General features: G+C 39.6%; 3 protein-coding genes across 3 annotated transcripts; 2 read left to right on the top strand and 1 right to left on the bottom strand.

Moving 5' to 3' along the window:
* The first annotated feature begins 1303 nt into the window (after window positions 1-1303).
* On the top strand, window positions 1304-10868 carry vps37a (VPS37A subunit of ESCRT-I). Its single transcript, XM_020618424.1, has 13 exons — window positions 1304-1481; window positions 1618-1768; window positions 3250-3324; window positions 3774-3891; window positions 5139-5242; window positions 5778-5991; window positions 6550-6620; window positions 6749-6876; window positions 6978-7036; window positions 7138-7206; window positions 7540-7683; window positions 7808-7891; window positions 9511-10868. Exons 2-12 carry the CDS (start codon window positions 1659-1661, stop codon window positions 7886-7888), a joined length of 1173 nt encoding a protein of 390 aa, XP_020474080.1. The 5' UTR covers window positions 1304-1481; window positions 1618-1658; the 3' UTR covers window positions 7889-7891; window positions 9511-10868.
* A 715-nt stretch (window positions 10869-11583) lies between these two features.
* Window positions 11584-17016, top strand: nsmce1 (NSE1 homolog, SMC5-SMC6 complex component). The gene is made up of 8 exons (XM_020618464.1): window positions 11584-11689; window positions 12110-12250; window positions 12718-12839; window positions 14208-14285; window positions 14684-14830; window positions 15495-15611; window positions 16361-16487; window positions 16853-17016. Exons 2-8 carry the CDS (start codon window positions 12133-12135, stop codon window positions 16885-16887), a joined length of 744 nt encoding a protein of 247 aa, XP_020474120.1. The 5' UTR covers window positions 11584-11689; window positions 12110-12132; the 3' UTR covers window positions 16888-17016.
* Window positions 17017-18473: 1457 nt separating this feature from the next.
* On the bottom strand, window positions 18474-20234 carry LOC109970711 (trace amine-associated receptor 13c-like). The gene has a single exon (XM_020618463.1). It carries the CDS (start codon window positions 19472-19474, stop codon window positions 18488-18490), a length of 987 nt encoding a protein of 328 aa, XP_020474119.1. The 5' UTR covers window positions 19475-20234; the 3' UTR covers window positions 18474-18487.
* Between the last annotated feature and the right edge of the window lie 1396 nt (window positions 20235-21630).

The raw sequence follows: 21630 nt of genomic DNA, 5'->3' as shown, positions 1-21630 counted from the left end.
GGATGTAGAATATGTATCCATGTAGTAATACTGCTTGCAAACCAATGACGATAAGATGATGTCATAGGGGGTAGGACTAGATAAGTCTAACTTCTTCCTACTCCGTTCAAGCATGTACTAGGTATAAGCAATTTGAAAATATTTTTGTGGATATGTCTGTAATTTTGTGTGATTACATACTGACTGTTGTTACATGTTTGAAAGAATAAATAAATCAAATAAAATCAATTGTGGGTTGCAATGTGCTTTTTAGAGGGGAAAGCAGACTAAGTATTTCTTTGCTTCCCTGTAGAGAAGTGAGGGAGCAAATATGATCAGAGTGGTAGAAGGAACTATATTAAAAGGCAGAGTTATTGTGATTCCAAAATAAGTTTGTAAGTGGAAGCATATTTAACTAATTTCAAGATCTGATAAATTTGGGTAGTCATTACAGGAAGTGGTTCTGTAAACCAAAAGGATGAGTAGTGACATTTATCAGCTTGTAATGTCTGCGTTTTAAGGCACAGACCTCCAGGACTGTGGGCATGTACAGGTTGTGCTTCATAGTTTATTTGTTTTTTCCATGTTAAACATGAAGTTTAACATGGCAAAATTCAAAATGCCATCTCTACAGAAGAGGATTAGGGCCACTGCATAAATTTATTTGAATTCTGCTTTAATCTCAGAATTCTGAGTTAAAGTCAGAACAATGTTGTGCTAATTAGATCAATAATCTACATATTATATACAACATGGAAAATAATATAAAGACGTTATAAAGCGAGTAAACTAAAGGTAAAAAAAATAATTAAAACGTAATTAAATATAGTTTCCACTCTACACCAACAACTGCATTTCGAAGAACCCCTCTGTCAAGCTCCTAAAGTTTGCAGATGACACAACAGTCACTGGACTCATCCGTGACGGTGATGAGTCAGCCTACAGACGGGAGGTTGAGCAGCTGGTCCTGTGGTGTAGCCGCAACAACCTGGAGCTGAACACGCTCAAAACAGTTACTCTTATTTTTTATTCTCTCTTTCCTAATGCACATTCCCTTGCTTGTTGACATGTATGTGTACACATTGAGAGCCGCTGTAGCAGTCAAATTAATAAATAATGAAATAATAAACGCAGGGCTTATATGCAAAATAATGATAATTAAATAATCAAAACAGTTTTAAAAATGATATGTTATTGTTTTGACTCGTACTCATTGTATTTCAAATCTCAGGCTTATAAAAATAATATTTTATATTTTAAACCTTTAGTTTGAAAAAAACTGATAACAGGAAGTTACGCTTTACGTAGACTTGCTGCGTGACGTAATGCGTAAATAAGTTGATCAAGCTTCTACTCGCAAGGTTGTTGTCTTCTTTTAGCTATAATTAGCTCTCGTTTTAGTAATATTAATGGCAGTATTTGAACTACATCCAACCCCTTGGAGCTAAAACAGGAGTGACATTTTATTGCACACATGAGGATATGCCATCTGATTTTGTAACGTAAGCACAAAGTTAGCCACAAACCGAGTCGTTAGTCGACAAGCTAACGAGGGTTAGCAGTACAAATCTCCACTCCCGTGTGCTGCTCATGCTCACTTTCTCTTCCATTTCGTCTTCATCTGTATTCGGCCTTTAGATTCTGTCGCAAAGTTAAGTTCGTGGTTTCGCCAGGAGAGGATGAACTGGCTTTTCCCCCCGTCCAAAGGCTCTGGACCGCTCCCTCCTCTGAACAGTCTACAGCAACAAAGACAGCGGCAGATCGAGTCACTCAAAGCCGCTCACCCCAGGTACCGTGAACAGCAACCGGTTACCTAAAACCAGACTCTGGTGCTGCTTGTTAACACTTCACTCACTGCATTAACGTTAATTACTGGAACGTGTTGACTCGGTTTACATAAACAGCTTATGTTTACTTAGCACTGCTAGTCACCTATTCACTCTACTGGAACATGTTGACTCAGTTTACATAAACAGCTTATGTTTAGTTAGCACAGCTAGTCACCTGGCTCACAGTTAACGTTATTTCAGAAGTACTTTAGGATATCAAATAGACTTGTTTGTCGTTAACATTTGTGCCTGCTATTCTATCAACATGTCAAAATGCTACACAAGTGTCACGATTTTACTTGACTTATGTTTGCTAACCCTTTCTCTTAGCTAGCTAGATGTGTTTTGCCAGGTTGCTGTGCTAGCTGTCTGGCTAAACAAGACGGTTTTACAGTATCTATTTTTAGATAGGCTGACGGCACAAGTCGTAGCAAACTGTCCACGTCCTGTGGCAATCCCAGTGTTTGTCAAGCCAACTTGTCATCCATGCGGTTTCAGAATGAGCTACTGCGGCTAATTAGATGCGGAGATTAACGTATTAGCCGTTGTTTACTAAGCAGCTCTGCCGTTTCAGAGATTGTTTTTAGCTTTCTACTATCACCGGCGACGTAAACAGTCTGTTCTCTTAGGTCATCTGTTGTCAGCCAGATGCATTGTTTCATAGTCGTCTCCCGTCTGACGCAAAGTATGCCGACAGAAATGGACACTGCATTTGTTATGGACGTGACGTTTGTTCATGGGATTGTCGACGCCACAGGCGCTAATGTATTGATTATAGGACGGCAATAATGTTGAGAAATAAGTGGATTGGGAAGCACAATTCAAACCCATGAAATACTACCGGGATGTGTAAGACCAGTGTTCTTGATACAGAGCTCTTCACAGGCTTCATCAGGGGTAAATAATGTATTGTTAGGTATACTGTGTAAGATACAAAGTTAAAAATATGACCAGTATCAACATTAGTTGTCATTACATTTCTTTGCAGTGTACATAAACTTTTTGTAGGGATGACTCAAACAGTAGCATGACAGTTATTGCATGCAAGTTCAGACTGGAATCAGAATCAGGTGTATTGACCAAGTATGTTTAAACACAAGGAATTTGACTCCAGTACAGAGGATATCAATGTATTGTGTAAGGCAATAAGAAAATAAAAAAAACATCAAATAAATATGTGTGCATTCAAAATGAGAAGTGTGCAGTCAAATAGGAAAAATACACACTCTACTTATAAATATATATATACACATTGTGGTAGAAGAGATTTCAGATTGATATAGTGGTTCTATTTACAATTTACTGCACTGGGGTGATTGCTCTGTCCTGTCATACAATCGTAGATGAACTGTTCATGAGAGTGATGCATGTGGGAAGAAACTGTCCTTGTGTTTGTTAAGATTACAGATCATGGCATTCACACATGTCTCTTTCTCAACAGCCTTGCAGAGATCCAGAAGGATGTGGAGTACAGAATACCATTCACAGTCAACAACTCCACCATTAATGTTAATATGTGAGTTCAACTGTGCACATACACTCATAATTGTCAGAATAGCAGTAGGATCACAGTCAGTCTGTACCTCAACCACTGTGGTTTGGTGTTTAAATTACAAAAACGTGGAATGGAGTTTCACATAATGTCAAACCACTATTGGAAAGGGCTTAAAACTGCATTCTGGTGTTCTTCTTTCTGTTTAAATACAAATTTACAGACCTGCATTAATCCCAAGTAAAGCATATAGAGTAAAAGTGACCTTGACTTTACCACATTCCTTCCACTGTTATTAAGGTTTCAGTTTGTACCATTTGTGTGGCCTCAGAGGATACAGAGCTGGTTTGTAGAGATAAATACATTTTGCACTGCCATAATACGGTGTTACAGTAGTAACACATTTTATATCTTGTTATATATCCTGTTAGTGGGAATCCTGAAAGCTAAAGTACTTTGCCTGGTTCTTCCAGTCTGCTGCCTCCTCAGTTTCCTCAGGAGAAGCCAGTGGTTAGTGTCTACCCCCCTGTGGGTCATCATTTAGTTGACGGCAATAATGGCACCATAATCACAAGCTCCCTCATCACTAATGTAAGTAGTTGGTTAAGCTTTTTATTTTCACTATGTTAAGATCGTGTTTCCCGAGCTTGGGTTTTGAGGGGCTTTCCCAAATGTTGAAGTGTAGGGTGTCAATGGGTGTGTTTTTTTTTTTTTCCCCCCAGATGTGTGATATGAAACATTCAGAAAGAGAGATGGATAATTGTTGGCCATGGTGTTTGCTAATGTGCATACAGATTTTGTTGGTGTTATTCTTGTGTCAGTAGTAGGGCTATCACTTCCTATTCAAAGTTCAGGGAATTAATTCAAACATGATTTTTGGAAAAAGTAACTTCCCTAGTCAATAGTAGTATTACAATTATGTGTTGTAAATAAAACTGTGATAGAGGTGGGTTGACATAATTCTGACTGCTGACATCCACTGACATAATCTTTCTTGATGTTTACTTACAGTGTTGTTAACTTTAACCTAATTACATTAACATAGTTTTCATTTTCTGTGTAAAGGATGAACAGAAACCCAGTAAATAAAACACAGTACGGTGATTTTATCACCAGGGCAGCAGTGTGAGTGTTAGAAAGGAATGGTCATTACTCATAGGTCTGTTCAAACTGATAAAATTTCACATCTGACTAAAAGCGAAACTGAAATGAATATATCTAAATGAGGTGATTTCCACAGTAGGTCTTTGCACAATTCAGACCCATGTGAATACCATGTGAAGAAAAACTGTGCTTTGTTGATTTGACCAGAAAAATAAAATGTTCAGGATGTTATGATTATTCGGAAGACAGAGTGTAATAAGTTTTTTTTCTCTCTCTCCCATTTCTAATATTCACTAGCCCATTATTATGCACATCTGTGATCATCTTTGTCTTTCTTTTGTTTGACCCCTTCACATCCCAGCCACTCTCTCAGCAGAATACACTATCTTGGTCATATTAGAGATACTAGTGTGCACACACAGTCATAGTTTAAAACAGAGAAGGGGAAGAAGTCTGATTAATGACCAGCTGCATGTAAATACAATTTACACACTAATCAAGCAGATGCATTTTCTTTTTTTTTAGTATCCTGTTTTCTTGTGTGCATGCAGATATAATGTTGGTCAACAGTAGCAGCAGTGTTTTATTCTGTTACCTTGTCTTTACTTTCCACTTTGCTCTCCATTAAGAAAAATTACCTAATTAAATTGAGTGTCTTTTGTTAGTCCATGCTTCAACTGTACCTCTGATGTTTTCATTGTAGCATTTAAATCTTCTTGTTGTGTATGTTATAGTTTGGGATGCACTCAGATCTGGGGAAGGTCATTCAGAGTTTGCTGGATGAGTTCTGGAAAAGTCCTCCTGCCCTGATGCCTTCTGGTCCCACTGGCTTTCCATAGTGAGTGTCCACACACGTTCATGGAGAATAAAAAACATTTGTCTTTCACTACTTTGTCATTATATTCTTATTTGAAAAGATTTCTGATGTTCTGTGACCATATTTTACTGAAATATTTTTGCTATCTACTTGGGGAATGCAATAAGAAAACGGTTACAAAAAGCAGTTGTTCATTATAACCATAATGAATGTAAATTTTATCATGTTATGTTGTATTTCACTTATATATTTTTTTATTTTAAACTCTTTTATCCCCTATTCTTAAATCAAACCATTAGGTGAATAGCAAACAAGAAACACGCACACACAAAATGGAAATAAATTTAAAAAGTAATAGATGCATAAACATTATTAAAAACTATTAAAGGAGCTGTAACAAAGTAAATAGTTTTAAATAAAAATTTTTTAACATGACATAATAATACACAAAGTAAGATCCAGCTTGTGAAAAAGACTTATTGTTACTATGGTTTCCTCTAAGGGTATATTTGGGATGCTTTAGTGAAATAAACTTCTTTTTCATTTATTCCAATAGCATGTATAAGCCATCGGGCATCGGCTCTTACCCCACTCAGGCTTTCCACTACGGTCCCCGACATGTTGGTCCCAGTCAGACGCCACCTCCTGGTCAAGGCCCAGCTCCCACGCCTCACCAAGGGGTGGATAGTGCTCATGGGCCCCCTCGAGCTCCAGCCCCATATGGACTGATTTCAGACCTGCCACTGCCTGTACCTACTGGAGACTCACAAGTACACTGATGATAGATAATGTACTCAAGTTGTAACAAGATTTTTATCAGCTTCTCACACAGTAGAATACTCAGCCCAGCTCCCATGCTTTAAAAGCGATTGATAAATATATATATGTATGCCCTTCCTGCCGCAACCTGGATTCAAACCCAGGGCGCTGCGGCGAGAGCGCTGTGCCTTAACCACTAGCCTACCAGGGACAGCCTCATCAGTTTTATCCAATCAAATGATAATAATAAAAGCAAGCAATAAAAAAAAAAAAAGAACATCGCTCAAAATTGACAGCCGTAAATTTTTCCAGCCAGTTATGAGCCCAATCAAGTGTCAGGATGGTTTTTTTGTTCTTGTCTTGTAATATTATATACAGTCAGAATGTCTTGTGTTCAGGAGCTTTTCTGCTGATAAATTGCTGCCCTGGTTGCCAACTACACTGAAAGTAAATACAGTTGGAGCTACAGTACTTAGTCAGTTTTATTTAAAATGTCTGTGTAGATACTAAATTGAAGAATGTGACATATTTTTGCATGACAGCATATTCTCATACCTCTGTCTTTTCAGGCTGGACTGAATGGTCATATGTACAGGATGCCCGAGATTCCCGAGTCTTTTCCTGAACTCTGTGACTTGAAGTAAAGTATTACAGAATATTGTTTTATTTTCTACTGATTGTTACAGCATTTATTTCTCTTTGTTCACATTGCCTTACCCACTGATATATATATTTTCCTGTTTATCCTTCTGCTTCACCTCTCCCCAGTCTGACCCAGTTGTCGGAAATGTCTGAAAACGAGGATGTGTTACTGGAGTTCTTTGTGAGTTTGCCACAGCTAAAACAGGTCGCCGGTGATAAAGAAGAGTTAGTCACCAGTATAGTGGACATGGCTCGTATGTTTCTTTCCTGCCTCATAGGTCGGTCATGACAGAGAAGCTTTAGTTGACTTGAGCTATTTAAAGACCTGTGCATATGTTTCTTAAATTGTTTACAGAGAAAAACCTTCAGATGGAGCCACAGCTGGAAGGAAAGAGACAGGAAATACTCTCTAAGGTTATTTCTTACATTTCATGCCATTCTTTCATATGCACATGCACAACACCCATTCCTGCCATTGTCTAGGAGCTTATGTTGTGTGTCTGCTGTGTTGACAGTATGAACAGCTGACTCAAATGAAGTCAGCCTTTGAGACAAAGATGCAGAGACAGCATGAACTCAGTGAGGTAAGAGGTTTAATTATAATGCGTTTTAGGGCAAGTTCGCATTTGGATTGAACCTTCTGATGGCAAACAGATTTATCATTTAGTAAAGGGCATTTTTCCCTTTTTCTATTCATTTTTTAACATTATGATAATTATTGTACATGGACGTTTTATTGTGGCAATAAAGTACCATGTGTTTTTGGTTTTGTTAACATCCCTAGTTGTTACCTTACGCCAGTGGTTCCCAAATGTTTCTGCTTAGCTCCCCCTTTTGTGGGTTAAAATATTTTTGAGCACCCCCATCCCCACAATATATGTCTCTCCTTACATTTTCTGTCTTTTGTCCTCCACTAGAGTTGCAGTCTTAGTACTTTACAGGCTCGATTAAAAGTTGCAGCCCACCAGGCAGAAGAGGAATCAGAGGAGACTGCAGAAAACTTCCTGGAGGGACAGACAGATATAGATGAGTTCCTGGCCAGCTTCATGGAGAAGAGAACAGTGAGAGGCCTGAAGAGCTGTATTTGTGTGAAGATTACCATGATATATTGTCTCTATTGAGTTTGAAGGTTATCTGAATACATAAACATTACAAAAAGAAGATTTTTTTTGTTTTATTCCACAGCTATGTCACAGCAGAAGGGCCAAAGAGGAGAAGTTGCAACAGTCAATCAACATACATGGACAGTTTCCTACCGGCCACTAGAAGGTACAGCAAACCAGAGCATGTTGCAGAGTGGGGAAGTGAGAATTTCTACCTCTCGCTGTTTGCCCGCTCCGCTCCCCCGTTCAACGCTGCACCAGGCAGCTCCCCTCATTATCGCTCAGTGCTCAACTCAGATTACATCCTGCTCTACTCAGATCGCACCCACTCTCTCTAAAAAAAGGGGAAATAATCTGCATGTATTTCACTTTCCCTAACACATGCCCGGTTGGTGTCAGCCTTCATCAGGGCTGTCCCTTGTCACCAATCCTGCTTATGATTTTCATAGATGGGGGAGGAAAGTGTCCAGTTTGGAGAACCTTCAATTGCGTCTCTACTATTTGCTCATGATGTGGTTTTGGCTTCATCACACCGTGACCTCCAGTTCTCACTGGGGCAGTTTGCATCTGAGTGTGAAGCAACCAGTATGAGAATTACCACCTCTAAGTCTGAGGCCACGGTACTCTGCTGGAAAACGGTAGACTGCTCCCTCTGGGTTGGGAGTGAGTTGCTGCCCCAAGTGAAGGAATTCAAGTATCTCAGGGTCTTGTTCATGAATGAGGGTGAAATCGAGTGTGAGATTGACATGCGGATAGGGGAAGCATCAGCAGTAATGCAGATGTTGTACCAGACCGTTGCAGTGAAGAAGGAGCTGAGCCGATGAGTTTCCTTCATAGGGTGGCTGGACTTACCCTTAGAGATAGGGCGCAGAGCTCGGACACCCAGAAGGAAGGGACTTCTCTTTGAGAGGAGCCAGGTGAGGTAGTTTGGGCATTTCATCAGGATGCCTCCAGGGCGCCTCCTTTTGGAGGTCTTCCAAGCATGTCCAACTGGTAGAAGACAATGGGGCAGACCCAGAACATGCTGGAGATGTTATATATTGTATCTCATCTGGCCTGGGAGTGCCTCAGAAACCTGCCAGAGGAGCTGGAACATGTTGCCGGGGAGAGGCACGTCTGGACAACCTTACTGAACCTGACCCGGATAAGCGAATGATAATGGATTGGTATTTCACTTTTATCTTAAATCGTAGCCTTACATCCCAAAAGACTAAAGTACAACTACTTTTATCTAAATAGAAATGATTTTTTTCAAATTAGTTAGGCCTGTGCAGCAAGGAATATAGCACAAAAGGTCAAAGGTAAAATTCAACAAATCAATTAAAGTACTTTATTAACTCAATTACTGAGCTTGCAATGGCCAATTTTTGACTGAAAAGTGTTGGATGACTGTGCAAGACACAGATGCATTCTTGGTCGGGCTTGGGCGTGCTTCGGGCTCATGGTCTGAGCAGTATTGGAGCAGAACATAGGACGATGCTTCACCCCTTTTAAAAATGCCACTCTGTGCTCTGTCCAGACTCCGCCCACTCACCTGCTTTCCACTCCACTCACATGCTCTATAACAAACACATCCAGCATCCAGACAGTCATTTGTCTTTCTTTAGAGGGCAGTTATACTCGGATGGTTTCACAACAGGCAACCGTTGTTGTTTCATATACAATAAACTACTTTCCATTTTCATAAGGGAAAACCATTTTGTCATCATCCGTTCATTCTATTTCTGATTTCTTACATTTGGTCCTCAGGTTTGGTGTTCTTTTCTTTTGTTTGGTTTTTTTCAGCCAACTGCGGCCAACTGAAAGTATAAAGACAGAGTGGATGACAAGCACACTGAGTCGATATTGAGCACTTTGGAGAAATAGGAAGACAGTGGTGGGATTAAAAAAAGAAGAACCCCTCTGAGCTCCGAAAAAGAGTTGGATCATGTGCATAAAGAAGGGAGATGCTACCGGATCACCACATGGGAGACCAAAACTGAGAGAACGACTGATACATGCCTAGCTGTTCAACCACATTACTGACCGTTCACATTGTGGGTAATTTTTATTGCACATTCAGTTTTTTTTCCTCAGTTTTGATTGAACAGTGATGACAAGGAGTTTTGTTTCCACAATCTGTGACACATTGAGTGCACCTGATCTGAATGGTTGGTGATGTGACTGTAGAAAGTACAAATTGCTTAGGACAGTATTCTCAGTCTTACAGTTTTCCTTGCAGTCAGCAAGCACACATCCCTGTAAATTCTGTTGAATTGCTAACGTTGGTGTCGGAACCTCCAGGCACTGGATCATGGTCCAGTCCTTTTGCTTTATTATCCCAGGAAGGCCCCATTCTTACTGGACAGGCTTGAAGAGGAACTTTTGCTTTTTATTTGGAGTGGCTATTATACATTTCTGTTTGTAATTTTAAAAAACAAATCTGGGATTTGATTCTTTATCCAGTTGGTGCATTTTTCCCTTGAGTATTGTCTTTAATACAGCCTAAATATCAGTGTATGTGCAAAGCAGGAATAATTTGATTAAATGTATTAAGGCAGTACTCTCATTCCACCTTAAAATTAATCCACTGTATGGTGTTAGAAATTTGTTTTAGAGTCAAGATAAACCAAATAGCCTGCCAGTTGTTGGTAGTTATTCATTTCATTAGCACAGAAAACAAAGACCAATGAATACCCTTTATTTTTCTTCTCTTATTTTATGGGCCACAGATTTTTCCTCTTTATTACACACATTTTTTCAGACATTGACCAACAAACAAATAACTTAAAGTCAGGTTATGGGGAAACTGGGGTACTATAGACCTTGGAAGCTGTTTAATCACTATTACCCTAATTCTGTGCTGTTCACCATAATCAAATTATTTGTGTGGATGTAAAGACACTGATCCTGCTTCACTCTGATAAGCAACGTTATGATAACTATTTTATGATTCCTTTTGAACTTGAAATGTTTGAAGACAGAAGGTTTGGGATAATGTTCTGGAGTATTAGGTTAAATGCTGTGGAAAATCCAGATGACTTTGGATACTGTATTTAAATGTTAATAATAGGCTATATTGTAATCAAAGACCGAGACACCTTGTATTATATGTTCTTATTTAATTTGTTAAAATAATAAAGGATTTAGAATAAAATTGTTGTTTGACAATAACAGTACCACCCACCTCCTCATTAGTCTCAGCACAAGAAAGAAACTAGTGATGCTTAAACTGAACTTAACAATATTGCACACAATCATCTTCACACTGAATTTTAACTAACATTGTATCCCACAAAATACCTTGGAAACACTTTCAAATACAGCCTGTGATTAGCTGTTTGTGTCTGGTACCAATAAAAAATTGGTTCCTGCAAACAAGATGATGGGAACACAAATATACTTTTGTCAAATTCAGAGTTATGAGAAATAGGATCGTATTTTAGAAATTGTGTTCCTTGCCGGCATGTTTGTCCAGCATGGCAGCTCATTATAGGTATGCTGGAGGAGAAAACGAACATACTTTTGTCAAATTCAGAGTTATGAGACTTCTATTCTATTTAGGCCACAGCCATACATTTACATGAAGTTGTAAATAAAAAATAGCATTTCTTTAAAAGGACAATAAAATAGATAACATTGTATGCTGTATGTTGCTGTTTCCTTTTTGCTTTTTTCCAAAATAGGTTGTTACTAAAGCAGCAAATCATCAGATTTATGTGAGAATTGTCAGTAGCCGAGTTTACATTGCTATGAGTACAAGCATAGGTTTAATAATTAAACCTATGCCCAGATACTCTAATTACTGTAATTAAACTTTAATTACAATTAGAGTATCAGGGTGGTAATTTCTGGTGAGAAGTTTGAAACGTCTTTGTTGAGTAGCATGGTGTGCCCCATTGGGCCAGTAGGGGGCGGTAATAGTCAGCCACAAAACAACTACCGGAAATCTAGGAGAAGAAGAGGGATGTATGAGGAAGAGGGGGTAAGTGTGATTATAACTTAACTTAAGGTCTTTTCTGCAAATATTTAAAATATGATCCCCTCTAAAACTAAAGTTAGCTAAACAGGAAATAACCAAAATCAACTGTTAACAGCAGGTTAGCAAACGGGTTGCGCCTCGTGTAACTTAACGCTAACGTTTCATTGATTTAACGGTACCGGTGTAAGTAGCTTAGTAGCTAAAAAGAAAATCAGTGTTAACACTTTACTCTGATATTTAACAAAGAAAAACATAAAATTGTAAATGCTGGGGATTTTCGTTCATAAAAGTGACTTAAAACGTTAATGGATGTCAGTGACAGTAAACATCAGAACCAGTGTTGTTTTCCCCATCGAGATGTGTTTCCCCTAACACACTACCCTAACCACAAGCACTGAGGACTATATCAACGGCTTTGTTCAGTGTGTCTAGGTCAGTCCGGAGACATGTCACGACAGATGGGAGACAGCCATCGGAGGTTTCTTCAAACCATGATGGTCAGTGGTATTGTTGATGAACAAGAAGCAAGGACACTCTATAAGCATTGCTGTGAAACACACAACAGTAAGTCATATACATATTGTGCAGATAGTTACTGTTGTAAGTCCAGAATAACTCAGACTGCACCTCTATATCAGGAAATAGGATAGGTCTAGATAGGCCTTCTCCATTGCTTTTTATGTAAACTATGTGCTGCCAATTTATGCAGGGAAGACCAGGGATGATTGTAGCATTTTTTTGTTTGAGCATCACTAACTCTGTGAGTGTTCAGGTTAGATCTCTCACACTTTGATATACAGTATCCATATTTGTCCAGGTTCAGTCAGATTCCAGTGTATTCGTCTTACTGCCCAACTCACTCTGTAATTGCCTTGATAACTGTATATACCTTACAATCAGTTTTGTCAAGATTTGTCACGTTGCTTTCACTGAAATGTTGTTACTGGGACAGGTAAAATGCATATAAGAGAGCTACATATGTCTAATAAACTTTAGTTTTTTTTTTGTTTTTTTGTCCTTATTTTTTGCAGCACAGTGTGCCCCTGACAAATTGGATGATTTCATCGATACCATCAACTCAAAGCTGCAGCCCATGTTTATGCAGATCAGGAAAGGGATGTCTGAAGACAGCGGTCAACAATACTATGCTTTGGTTAGTTGCTTTAATTCCTGGACCAGGCCTTTGTGGTCTGGCCCGGTTTTAATGAAACAGGGTTCTAAAGTGTGAGGATTTCACTTGCAAATGTGAATAAAAAGGGCCTGGGGGCATTTTATCAGTACTTGAAGAGACCAGTGAGTGAGATTAGTAGTTTTAGTGTTTATGGAGCAGCTTTTCCTCTCTGGTACATCTGTTGGCATTGACCGAGGGTGGGAGTCAGCTCCTCCACACGCACAGTGGACAGTAGCTGAGCGGCCTCAGTGGAGAGAGATGGAGCCTGGTGAAGTGAAGCATTACCTGAGGTGACAACACCTGTGCTCATTACTGTACGTGCAGTAAAACCTCTGCAAGTAAAAAACCAGTAGAGTAACTTAATTTATCAGAACAACTGCTAAACAGGTAAAAACTGGTAATGACGTGATAATTTCAGGATTTCCCACAGTCTCCATCCTTTGTTGGTATGTGTTAACCATAGCAGGCATGTTAGGCTAATAGCTCATAGCTAACTATTTAGATGTGGCTGTGATGTGACGATCAGCCACAATCGTACAATCGTTAGCCATGTCTCTCCACCCGGGGGACAGCTGTGTCCTATGCCACTGGCGGTACTGAGCAAATTGCTGAATGGTGCACCAGAACAAGGAGAAGGCAGCAAAATACATTAAGACAAGCCATGTAAAGGTGAATTTTGTGCTTTATTAGAAGTTTATATTTTAAACTTACTGGTCTAGTTTACAAGAAAAAGACTAAGGGTGGTGACTAAGTAGATGGTTTTGCATGTGGTTCATTTGACCATCTCTCTTAAAGTGCAATGCATAGCTGTCTCCCACAGCTTCTGGAAGATGCTTCCAGGACTGTCCCGAACAGGGCTACGTGCCCGCCATCTCCCTCACTTCCGGCTCCCTCCACCATTTGGTTTAGACTCACTTGTTGGTTTAGACCCACTTCGTTCATGAATGTTCACCATTCATGTGTTCGTACCTTTGTCACTGTTTGGTTTAGACTCACTTCGTTCATGAATGTTCATTCATGTGTTCGTACCTTTGTCACTGTGAAACACTGAGACGGCAGCATTAATGCTATTTCTTTAAAAAAAAAAGTGCTCCTATGTTTCTGTCGCACCAATGCTCCTAAAAATAAATGTAAGCATCAAGCCCTGATGTGATTGTTTTAAACTTAAACAATGTCTTCACAAAAGGAACTTGCTTTTGCCTGGGAGATGAAGGTGTTTGATATTAAACAAGCAGTCGCAAAGTCATTAATTTATAAACCCATAATGTAGGAGGGATGTTAACTTCATTAAAACTCTGTTGAACCACCAGGAAGCATCGTTAGTCACAGTGTCACTTCAATCCCGTCCAGGTAAACATGTCTGAGACTGAAGTCACCAGAATGTCGTCAGATTACGCCGACAACGAACTGGAGCTGTTCAGGAAAACAGTGAGTTAAACCCTTCTACATGTAGTTGTATGATGTCTTTGTAGCAGAAATCAGACCTTGAAACATCACTCAACTGTCACATTGTTGTTTTGTTCATTTTACACAGAGGGACCTGAAAAATAAACCCCTCTAGTCTCATAATAACATACTAGCTTTCTGTTTATATCTAATGGCATATTGCATGTCGCTATTAAGTAAAATCAGTAGCTCACATATTTAACTTTAAAACACGGATTACAGTTCTTAAACAATTGTTGGTGGACATGGTGTAATATTTGATTACCTGATCTGTGAAAATCACCAGTTCTGCTCGCAAAGCAATGTCAGGCACTAGCTATGGGCCATGTAATCGGTGCCGAGCTTCTTCAGGAGTTGCTGACTAGCTTGTTCCGGTTCAGATAGAGCTGATTATGGGTGCTGAGAACGGTAAGGCCTCCTCCACTGACATCCTGAACAGCGTCGACTCCATGACCACAAAAAAGATGAAGAAGAGTGAGACCGAGCACCTCTTGAACCGGCTCGTGCATGACAAGTGGCTCTGTGAGGTAAAATACAAGTGAATTCTTAAGTCATGTTCTCTCTGCTTCACACCGTTTGGGTGGACAGATGTAAGCATTTGATCACATTTTCAATAATTATGTTTGCTTAACCCATTGTTTGCTAAATGTCCAGCTGTTGCTTTGACTTTGGTGGTGCTGACTATTAACTGGTAATCCACAAATTCTCTGTGCATGTTCACATTTAAGAGGTATGATGTGTAATAAAATAAATTGCAACATCAACGGTTTATTTAGCAGAGGATGAAATTAGAACACTGAAGCACAAAAATATTTAGTGAAAAGCATAAAAATGTATGATTCAGGGAGGTGAGAATAGTCCACAAGATGTTCAACAAATCCAGGTATGTCATCCTACAGGATGTCACAGATGTGTTCACATTTACAAAGCCAGACTCTGCTCAGTGTAAAGAAATATGTGACAGTAATCACACTATAGTGTTTTTGTAATCTAGATTTATTTTTCCAAGTTATTTCACTCACATTATCCATGAAGTCTACTAGCAAGTAGAAACTTAGCACAGAGCCACTTGTGCACCCATTTTGTTTATTTCATTGTAACTGATTTCTGCTCCGAAGTCTACTAGCAAGTAGAAACTTGTGCACCCATTTTATTTATTTCATTGTAACTGATTTCTGCTCATTAATGTAGAAACGAGGGGAGTACACCTTGTCCACCAGGTGTATCATAGAGATGGAGCCTTACATCCGCGAAATGTATCAGGATCAGGTCAAAGTGTGCCACATCTGTCACAACATCGCTTTCCAGGTACACATTCCCTCTTTTTCTCTGTTGTGAATCAGCTTTGCCAACCTTTTACTCCTGCGATAAGTAATGAATGAAATTAGATGAAATCGGCTCTGTCATTTACAAACTAATACTAATTTTAATACTGAGTGTTATAATGAGTATTATGAAATACCAGTGTAAATCTGTCATGTGCGTGACACTTTGTTTCTTTAAGACTGTTAGCAGGACCATATTCATAAATGTTACTAAGAATATATCCTTACTAGCAATTTTGTAATAAGTGAATATATTTAAATAATTCTACTGTTATGAAGCTGTTATTACATAACATATGACATATCATTTTTTATAATTCTGTGTAGAATTTTTACACAATATTTGTACATAATGTATAATATTTAGTTTAAAGGAGTGAATCACTTTGGAAGCCACACAGCTTGGTGTTGAGTAACTACATAAATATAGAGTAAATGACCAAGATTTCATTTGGTAAATAATGTGATTTACATGTTGCTGCAGTACAATCGATGAGTTTCATACTGTATGTACACTGTGATGTGCTCTGGATTTTTTATTTTGGATCATTCTTAGTTTTGCTTGGTTTTTCCTGCCTGTCCTGTCTAGTTGTTGATGTCTTTAGACAGTAACGCTATTAGCTTTGTGATGACTTTGCTTACTTTGTAAACAATGAAGGTAAATGTTGCTTTAGTCTGGCTAAAGCGTGACAGGCCTTAACCCGATCTCATTGTTTCTTTCCTGTTTTCTAGTGCCAAATTTGTGAGAATCCTACATGTGGCATAAAAATACACAACCCATGTGTGGCCAGATACTTCCAAGGCAGAGCGGAGCCACGGTGTCCAGCCTGTGACGACTTTTGGCCGCATGAAATCCCTGGTATTTCTAATAGTTTATGTGTGAATGTTGTTTGCACTCATACTGCACCTAGAGTAATATTTAGATGCATCTTAAAAGTCCCACTTTTTGCTGTTACATACTTGTTAAACAGCTGGTTCAGATCCATCCTCAGAATATTTAGCTTTTCAAAAATCACATTTTGGTTTATTTTTGTTTTTGGAAAATACTTGGCTTTTTGTAGCACAATATACGGCTCTACAGCTTGATTGGTATGATTATTTATATAAGATAAATTCATTCATTCACTAATCTGTGTTGTCTTTTGTTATTGATGAATATAAATAAAAAGAAAGTCAAGTAAACAGCGCTTCTATGCTTCACTTTATTTGTTCTGTTCATTGCAGAAGTCCGTCGGCCGCAGTCTCAGTCTAGGAGATGAAGACTTCAGCATCAACTGTGTCTGTTAACATTTTAAAAATATGTTGAACATTAAATTGTAACAAAACAAACTTTATATTAATTTCTTTTACTTCTACTTTGTGCAAAAATAAACAGTGTGTCACTGAAATGTCTGTTATTTATTTACTCAGTCGAGATCTGGTATTTTGCCTCTTGCAGGGGAAACTGGATGGTTTGTTGATTTAGAAGAGAAGCGCAGCTGTTCACTGTGTTTGAATGATATAGAAAACGAGCTTCACTTTATTTTCTATTGTCCTTTTTACTGGGAGCTGCACAGCACTTTGTTTAGTAAAATAAAGCCGGCATTTATCTTGTAAATATGGATGATACAGAAAAATTAAGCTGGTTGTTTACATATGAAATATTTAAATCTGCCAGCTGCTTGGAAAAAGCCTGAGAGATGAGAAAAAAAAAAAGTTCTATCAAGATGAATTGTAGACAGTTATCACTTTGAATGATGTGAGCTGTTTCTTGTACATGATGCCTGAAGATGTTCTTTTTGTTAAATTAACTGTCTCGTAATCCCATGTGGGATGGCCCAGTTGTCTGGCATGACACAGAAATAAAATAAAATTAACTACACAGACATCACTGAAAAAGGCTTTGCTGACTAAATACTATAGGAAACAGTGTACTGTACAATAGATGCATGTTTCGTTTCTTTCCTTCCACTGTCATTTTCCTGATGAGCTGTTACACCATCACAAGGTCCATTACTAAGAATATAACAAACCTTTACATTATAATGCATACAGGTTTTTATGGATGGCTTTGTTTTGTCTCTGTGTGATACACACGAGCCTTGAGTCCCTCAGTTATGTTCAATTCAGTGTGTTTAAAATGTGAGTTTTAAAGTCTTAAATCGTTCAGTAAAGCTGTCAAGGCTGTAACAGATTTTAATTCTTGATTAATTTGGTGATTCTTGTCATTGTTCTGCATTGTTGTTTTTCTAATTGTTTTACAGTTTGTGTTTTCCTTATCTGCGCAGCCTGACAGTGGGTGAGGATGTGCCAGAACTTTCTGCTGTAAAGGCCATTACAACTTTCTTGGAACAAAATGACATGTTCATGTTTTTTTTTTTTAAACCAACAGTCCAAAGCCCAAAGATTTTCAGTTTACTACAATGTAAGGGAAAGAAAAGCAGCACATCCTCACATTGTAGTGGCCGAATCCTTCAGAGGCTTGGCATTAAATTACAAACTTTGAAACGATTGTCAAGAGGTGACCTTTTGTTTAAGGGTTATTTGTGTTGAGCCCTAATAAACCTTTTTCACAGCAGTCATTTTTAGATGACAGCAGCGAAAACACAGGTGAAACACATTTTGTTAAGGATAGCTCAGTTGTGTCAAGTTGCCCGGTTTCATTTACACCTGTGCTTTTCCTGTTATGCCAAGATGTCTGCTGTCAGAATAACATGCTGAGAGGAAAGTGAGGAGCGGACAGATGCCATAAGATTGTCAGAGGAACCAAACACACTTCACACTGCCTTTGTGTTGACAGGCAACCACCAGAGATGATCAGCAGCAGTACATTTTGTTACATTCTCACCTGCCAGGTGACCGGACAGGTGTAGGTGAGTTTTAAAGTATATTTGTCTGAGAGGAGCCTTCCTGTAGGATCTTCAGGGTGAGGATGAGCTTTATAGCTTTTCTAAACCACAGGTAGAAAAAGGCATATATAAGCGGGTTCACACAAGAATTACAATACAATAGCCAGGACACAAAAGCCCAGGATTTAACACTGTTTGAGGTGTCCTGTCCTGCGAGGGACGGGTAGTAATACGGACAGAAACTCATCAAAAACACCAGTATGACAATACCCAGAGCCCTGGCTGCCTTCTTCTCTGACTTCTTCGCGGTGACTGTTTGGGAACCGCCCGCGCGAGCGACAACGTGACGCTGCATGGCGCGAGCCTGAGACGCTGCCGCAAGAAACACCCTCGCGTACAGAAGGACGATGACTGAGCAGGGCCCGATAAACGTGAACACAAGGTCAACGGCTCCGGAGACGTAGCTAATCACCACCAAACACTCCCCGTAGCAGGAGTTGTGTCTGTCTGGCTGCTTGAGGTGGTCCTTTAAGATCAGCCCGTTGTAGAGCAGCGAGCAGGCCCAGCACAGAGACACGGACACCTCCACTCTGCGGCGAGTGATGATGGTAGGGTACTGCAGCGGGTAACAGATAGCCACGTAACGGTCGATGGATATGAGCACCATGTTCCCTACAGAGGTTGATGTGACAGTGAAGCCGATAATAAAGGACAGGGCGCACATGAGGTTACCCAGCAGCCAGCAGGTTTCTACGACTCGCACAGTTTCCACCGGCATCACCAGCAGCCCCACCAGGAGGTCTGACATGGCCAGGGAGAGCAGGAGCAGGTTGGCTGGGGTGTGGAGCTGTCTGAAGTGGGAGATGGAGATGATGACCAGGAGGTTGAGAACTATAGTGACGGCAGAGATGGAGGAGAACACCACATAGAGGACCACAGCCTCAGAGCGAGGGCGCATTATACCCCTGCAGGATGAGTTGAGGAGCTGCGGGTAGCAGAGCCCCGCACCCCCCATCATCCAGTGTAGTGACGAGCGGACTGAGCCTGCTGAGCTCAAGCAGCTCAGTGATCATATAGACATACAGAAGTACAGCTCATTTATCTCTGGCACATCTTTCCACCACTGTCTGCCACACTACTTATTATGCCTCTCTCTCCTTTCTGTCTACTGAACTTCCAGTATTCCCTCCTTTCTCCCTTCCTTGTCAGCCTACTTCTTGTCCTACTTCTTGTTTCTTACATTTCTCTTCACCTCCCCTCCTCTTCCTCACCCCTCCCTTGCCATCTCCAGCCCCCCTTCTCCTCTCATCCCCTGTTGCATGATGCAACACGTGGGATTCATGCGACTGATGGTTCCACAACTTTTACATCGCTATCAACTGTGAATTACTTCTCACATCTTTGGTGTTTACAGCAACCCTAGATGCACATTGGACCTTATTTAAGAACAAACAGAAGGAAGAAAAAAAGCACAGGAAAGAATGAGGTTCAGTTCTAATGCACCCTGCAAGCAGAACTACTAAACTCGATCATTTACATGATTTCATATTGTGTTTATATTATTTATGTGCTTTTTCAATTAGTCAGTTGAAAATTAAAATTAATTGATGCCAATTTTAATGATTTGATCCGGTTTGATCCGTTCATACCAAACATTTGGTGGTTCCGGCCTCACATATTAAGATTTACTGCTTACCCTTGTTTTCTTTATTCACTGTAAACTCAAATATTTTGGCTATTTTAGTCAGACAAATCTACCCTTTTGATGATATCAACTTGAATTCTAGAAAGTTTCAATGTTTTTTTTTTTTTTTTTTATTTGCTTGTAAAACCCCAAATCAGAAAAACGTTGGGACAAATGTAAAGTCAAAACTAAAACTGAAAATGGTGCCGTGTATCTGTGTCCTGTACTACACATTATTTAATGTAATACCTCGTCAATTTTATTCTTTGTTCAAAATAAATACTCATTTCAATTCCGATGCTGCAACACGTTCCAAAAAAGTCGGGGCAGTTGCATTTCAGGGCTAATAATGAGGTAAAACAATGGAATGATGATTCCAGTTGAAACAGGTGATGTCAGTCATGACTTGGTACAAAAGTGGCATCAAGGAAAAGCCCAGCCCGCCAGTTTGACAACATATGGGTGAGAAAATGATTCATTTCAGTGCGTAAAGGGCAAAGGTTGTAAGCCTGAACTGGATGACCGAGGTCTCCGATCCCTCGCACTGCGTCATGAATCCTCACTCTTCTATCAGCGACATAACCACATGGGCTCAGGATTACTTTGGTACACCTGTGTCAGGCGCTACAATACGTATTTACATCCATAAATGCCGTTTAAAAATGTACTGTGCCAAAAGGAAGTCCTGTGTGGCGCATTTTGAAACGCAAATCGACGGCCCAGGACTGTTGCGCACCTTAAACTCGTTTTCCGGGGGAAAGGGACAATATGGTTAATCACTTGGTGTTGTGAAAAGGAACGGCAGCATCACACCGTGGTGTAAACAAGGTGTAAATAATCAAATTAATGAGTCCTGGTACTGTGCATACTGGCTCACTGCACAGAGTCACAAGATGAAATTCTGTCTCAAATGTTTCCAATGTAATATGTCTATTCCAAGAGCAATTTTTTCCTGTTGAGTTGTATCCAGTGTGCTGACTAATAAAGCTTTACAGGGGGTTCATATTGTGCATCCCTGAGCCGCCACTGGTCATTTAACTTATCAATTGAATTCTGCAGGTACTGTAAATAGGAAACTGAATCTAAATATAGATACGGTATACTTCCAAGGCAAACTGGAAGCAGTGTGCAAAACTTTGTCTTAGCTTTATTAATCCTGACCCAGAACATTCAGATGCCAGTTTATTAGGGTCACCTAGATAAAACTAAGTCAGTCGAATACAACTACCCTTGTATTCGACTGACTTTGTTTTAGCTTGGTGTGACTAATAAACTGCTGTATAACTGTAACATAATCAACACCACAGTATTTATCATGCATGTTAACAGGTTTTCAGTTTAGCAGATTACCATTACCATTACCAAATTTGACCGAACGGGGTCCAAGGGGGATCATGGTCAAGTTGAAGAACGAGAAAGACAAGATAACTATTCTGCAACGAGCCAGGAAGCTGAAGGGAACCAAGATTTACATCAATGAAGATTTCCCC

Source organism: Monopterus albus, unplaced genomic scaffold, assembly GCF_001952655.1.
Source record: "Monopterus albus unplaced genomic scaffold, M_albus_1.0 scaffold205.1, whole genome shotgun sequence".
NCBI classification, from domain to species: domain Eukaryota; kingdom Metazoa; phylum Chordata; class Actinopteri; order Synbranchiformes; family Synbranchidae; genus Monopterus; species Monopterus albus.
Note: the sequence above shows the minus strand (reverse complement) of the source record. Positions and strands in the feature narration are given on the sequence as shown.

Coding starts and splice junctions, on each gene's coding strand:
- vps37a (XM_020618424.1), top strand. CDS start 1,659: ATGAACTGGCTTTTCCCCCCGTCCAAAGGCTCTGGACCGCTCCCTCCT. Junction 3,325..3,773: donor TCCACCATTAATGTTAATAT/GTGAGTTCAACT, acceptor TGGTTCTTCCAG/TCTGCTGCCTCCTCAGTTTC. Junction 5,243..5,777: donor GGTCCCACTGGCTTTCCATA/GTGAGTGTCCAC, acceptor TTATTCCAATAG/CATGTATAAGCCATCGGGCA.
- LOC109970711 (XM_020618463.1), bottom strand. CDS start 19,474: ATGATGGGGGGTGCGGGGCTCTGCTACCCGCAGCTCCTCAACTCATCC.
- nsmce1 (XM_020618464.1), top strand. CDS start 12,133: ATGTCACGACAGATGGGAGACAGCCATCGGAGGTTTCTTCAAACCATG. Junction 12,840..14,207: donor GTCAACAATACTATGCTTTG/GTTAGTTGCTTT, acceptor AATCCCGTCCAG/GTAAACATGTCTGAGACTGA. Junction 14,831..15,494: donor ATGACAAGTGGCTCTGTGAG/GTAAAATACAAG, acceptor TCATTAATGTAG/AAACGAGGGGAGTACACCTT.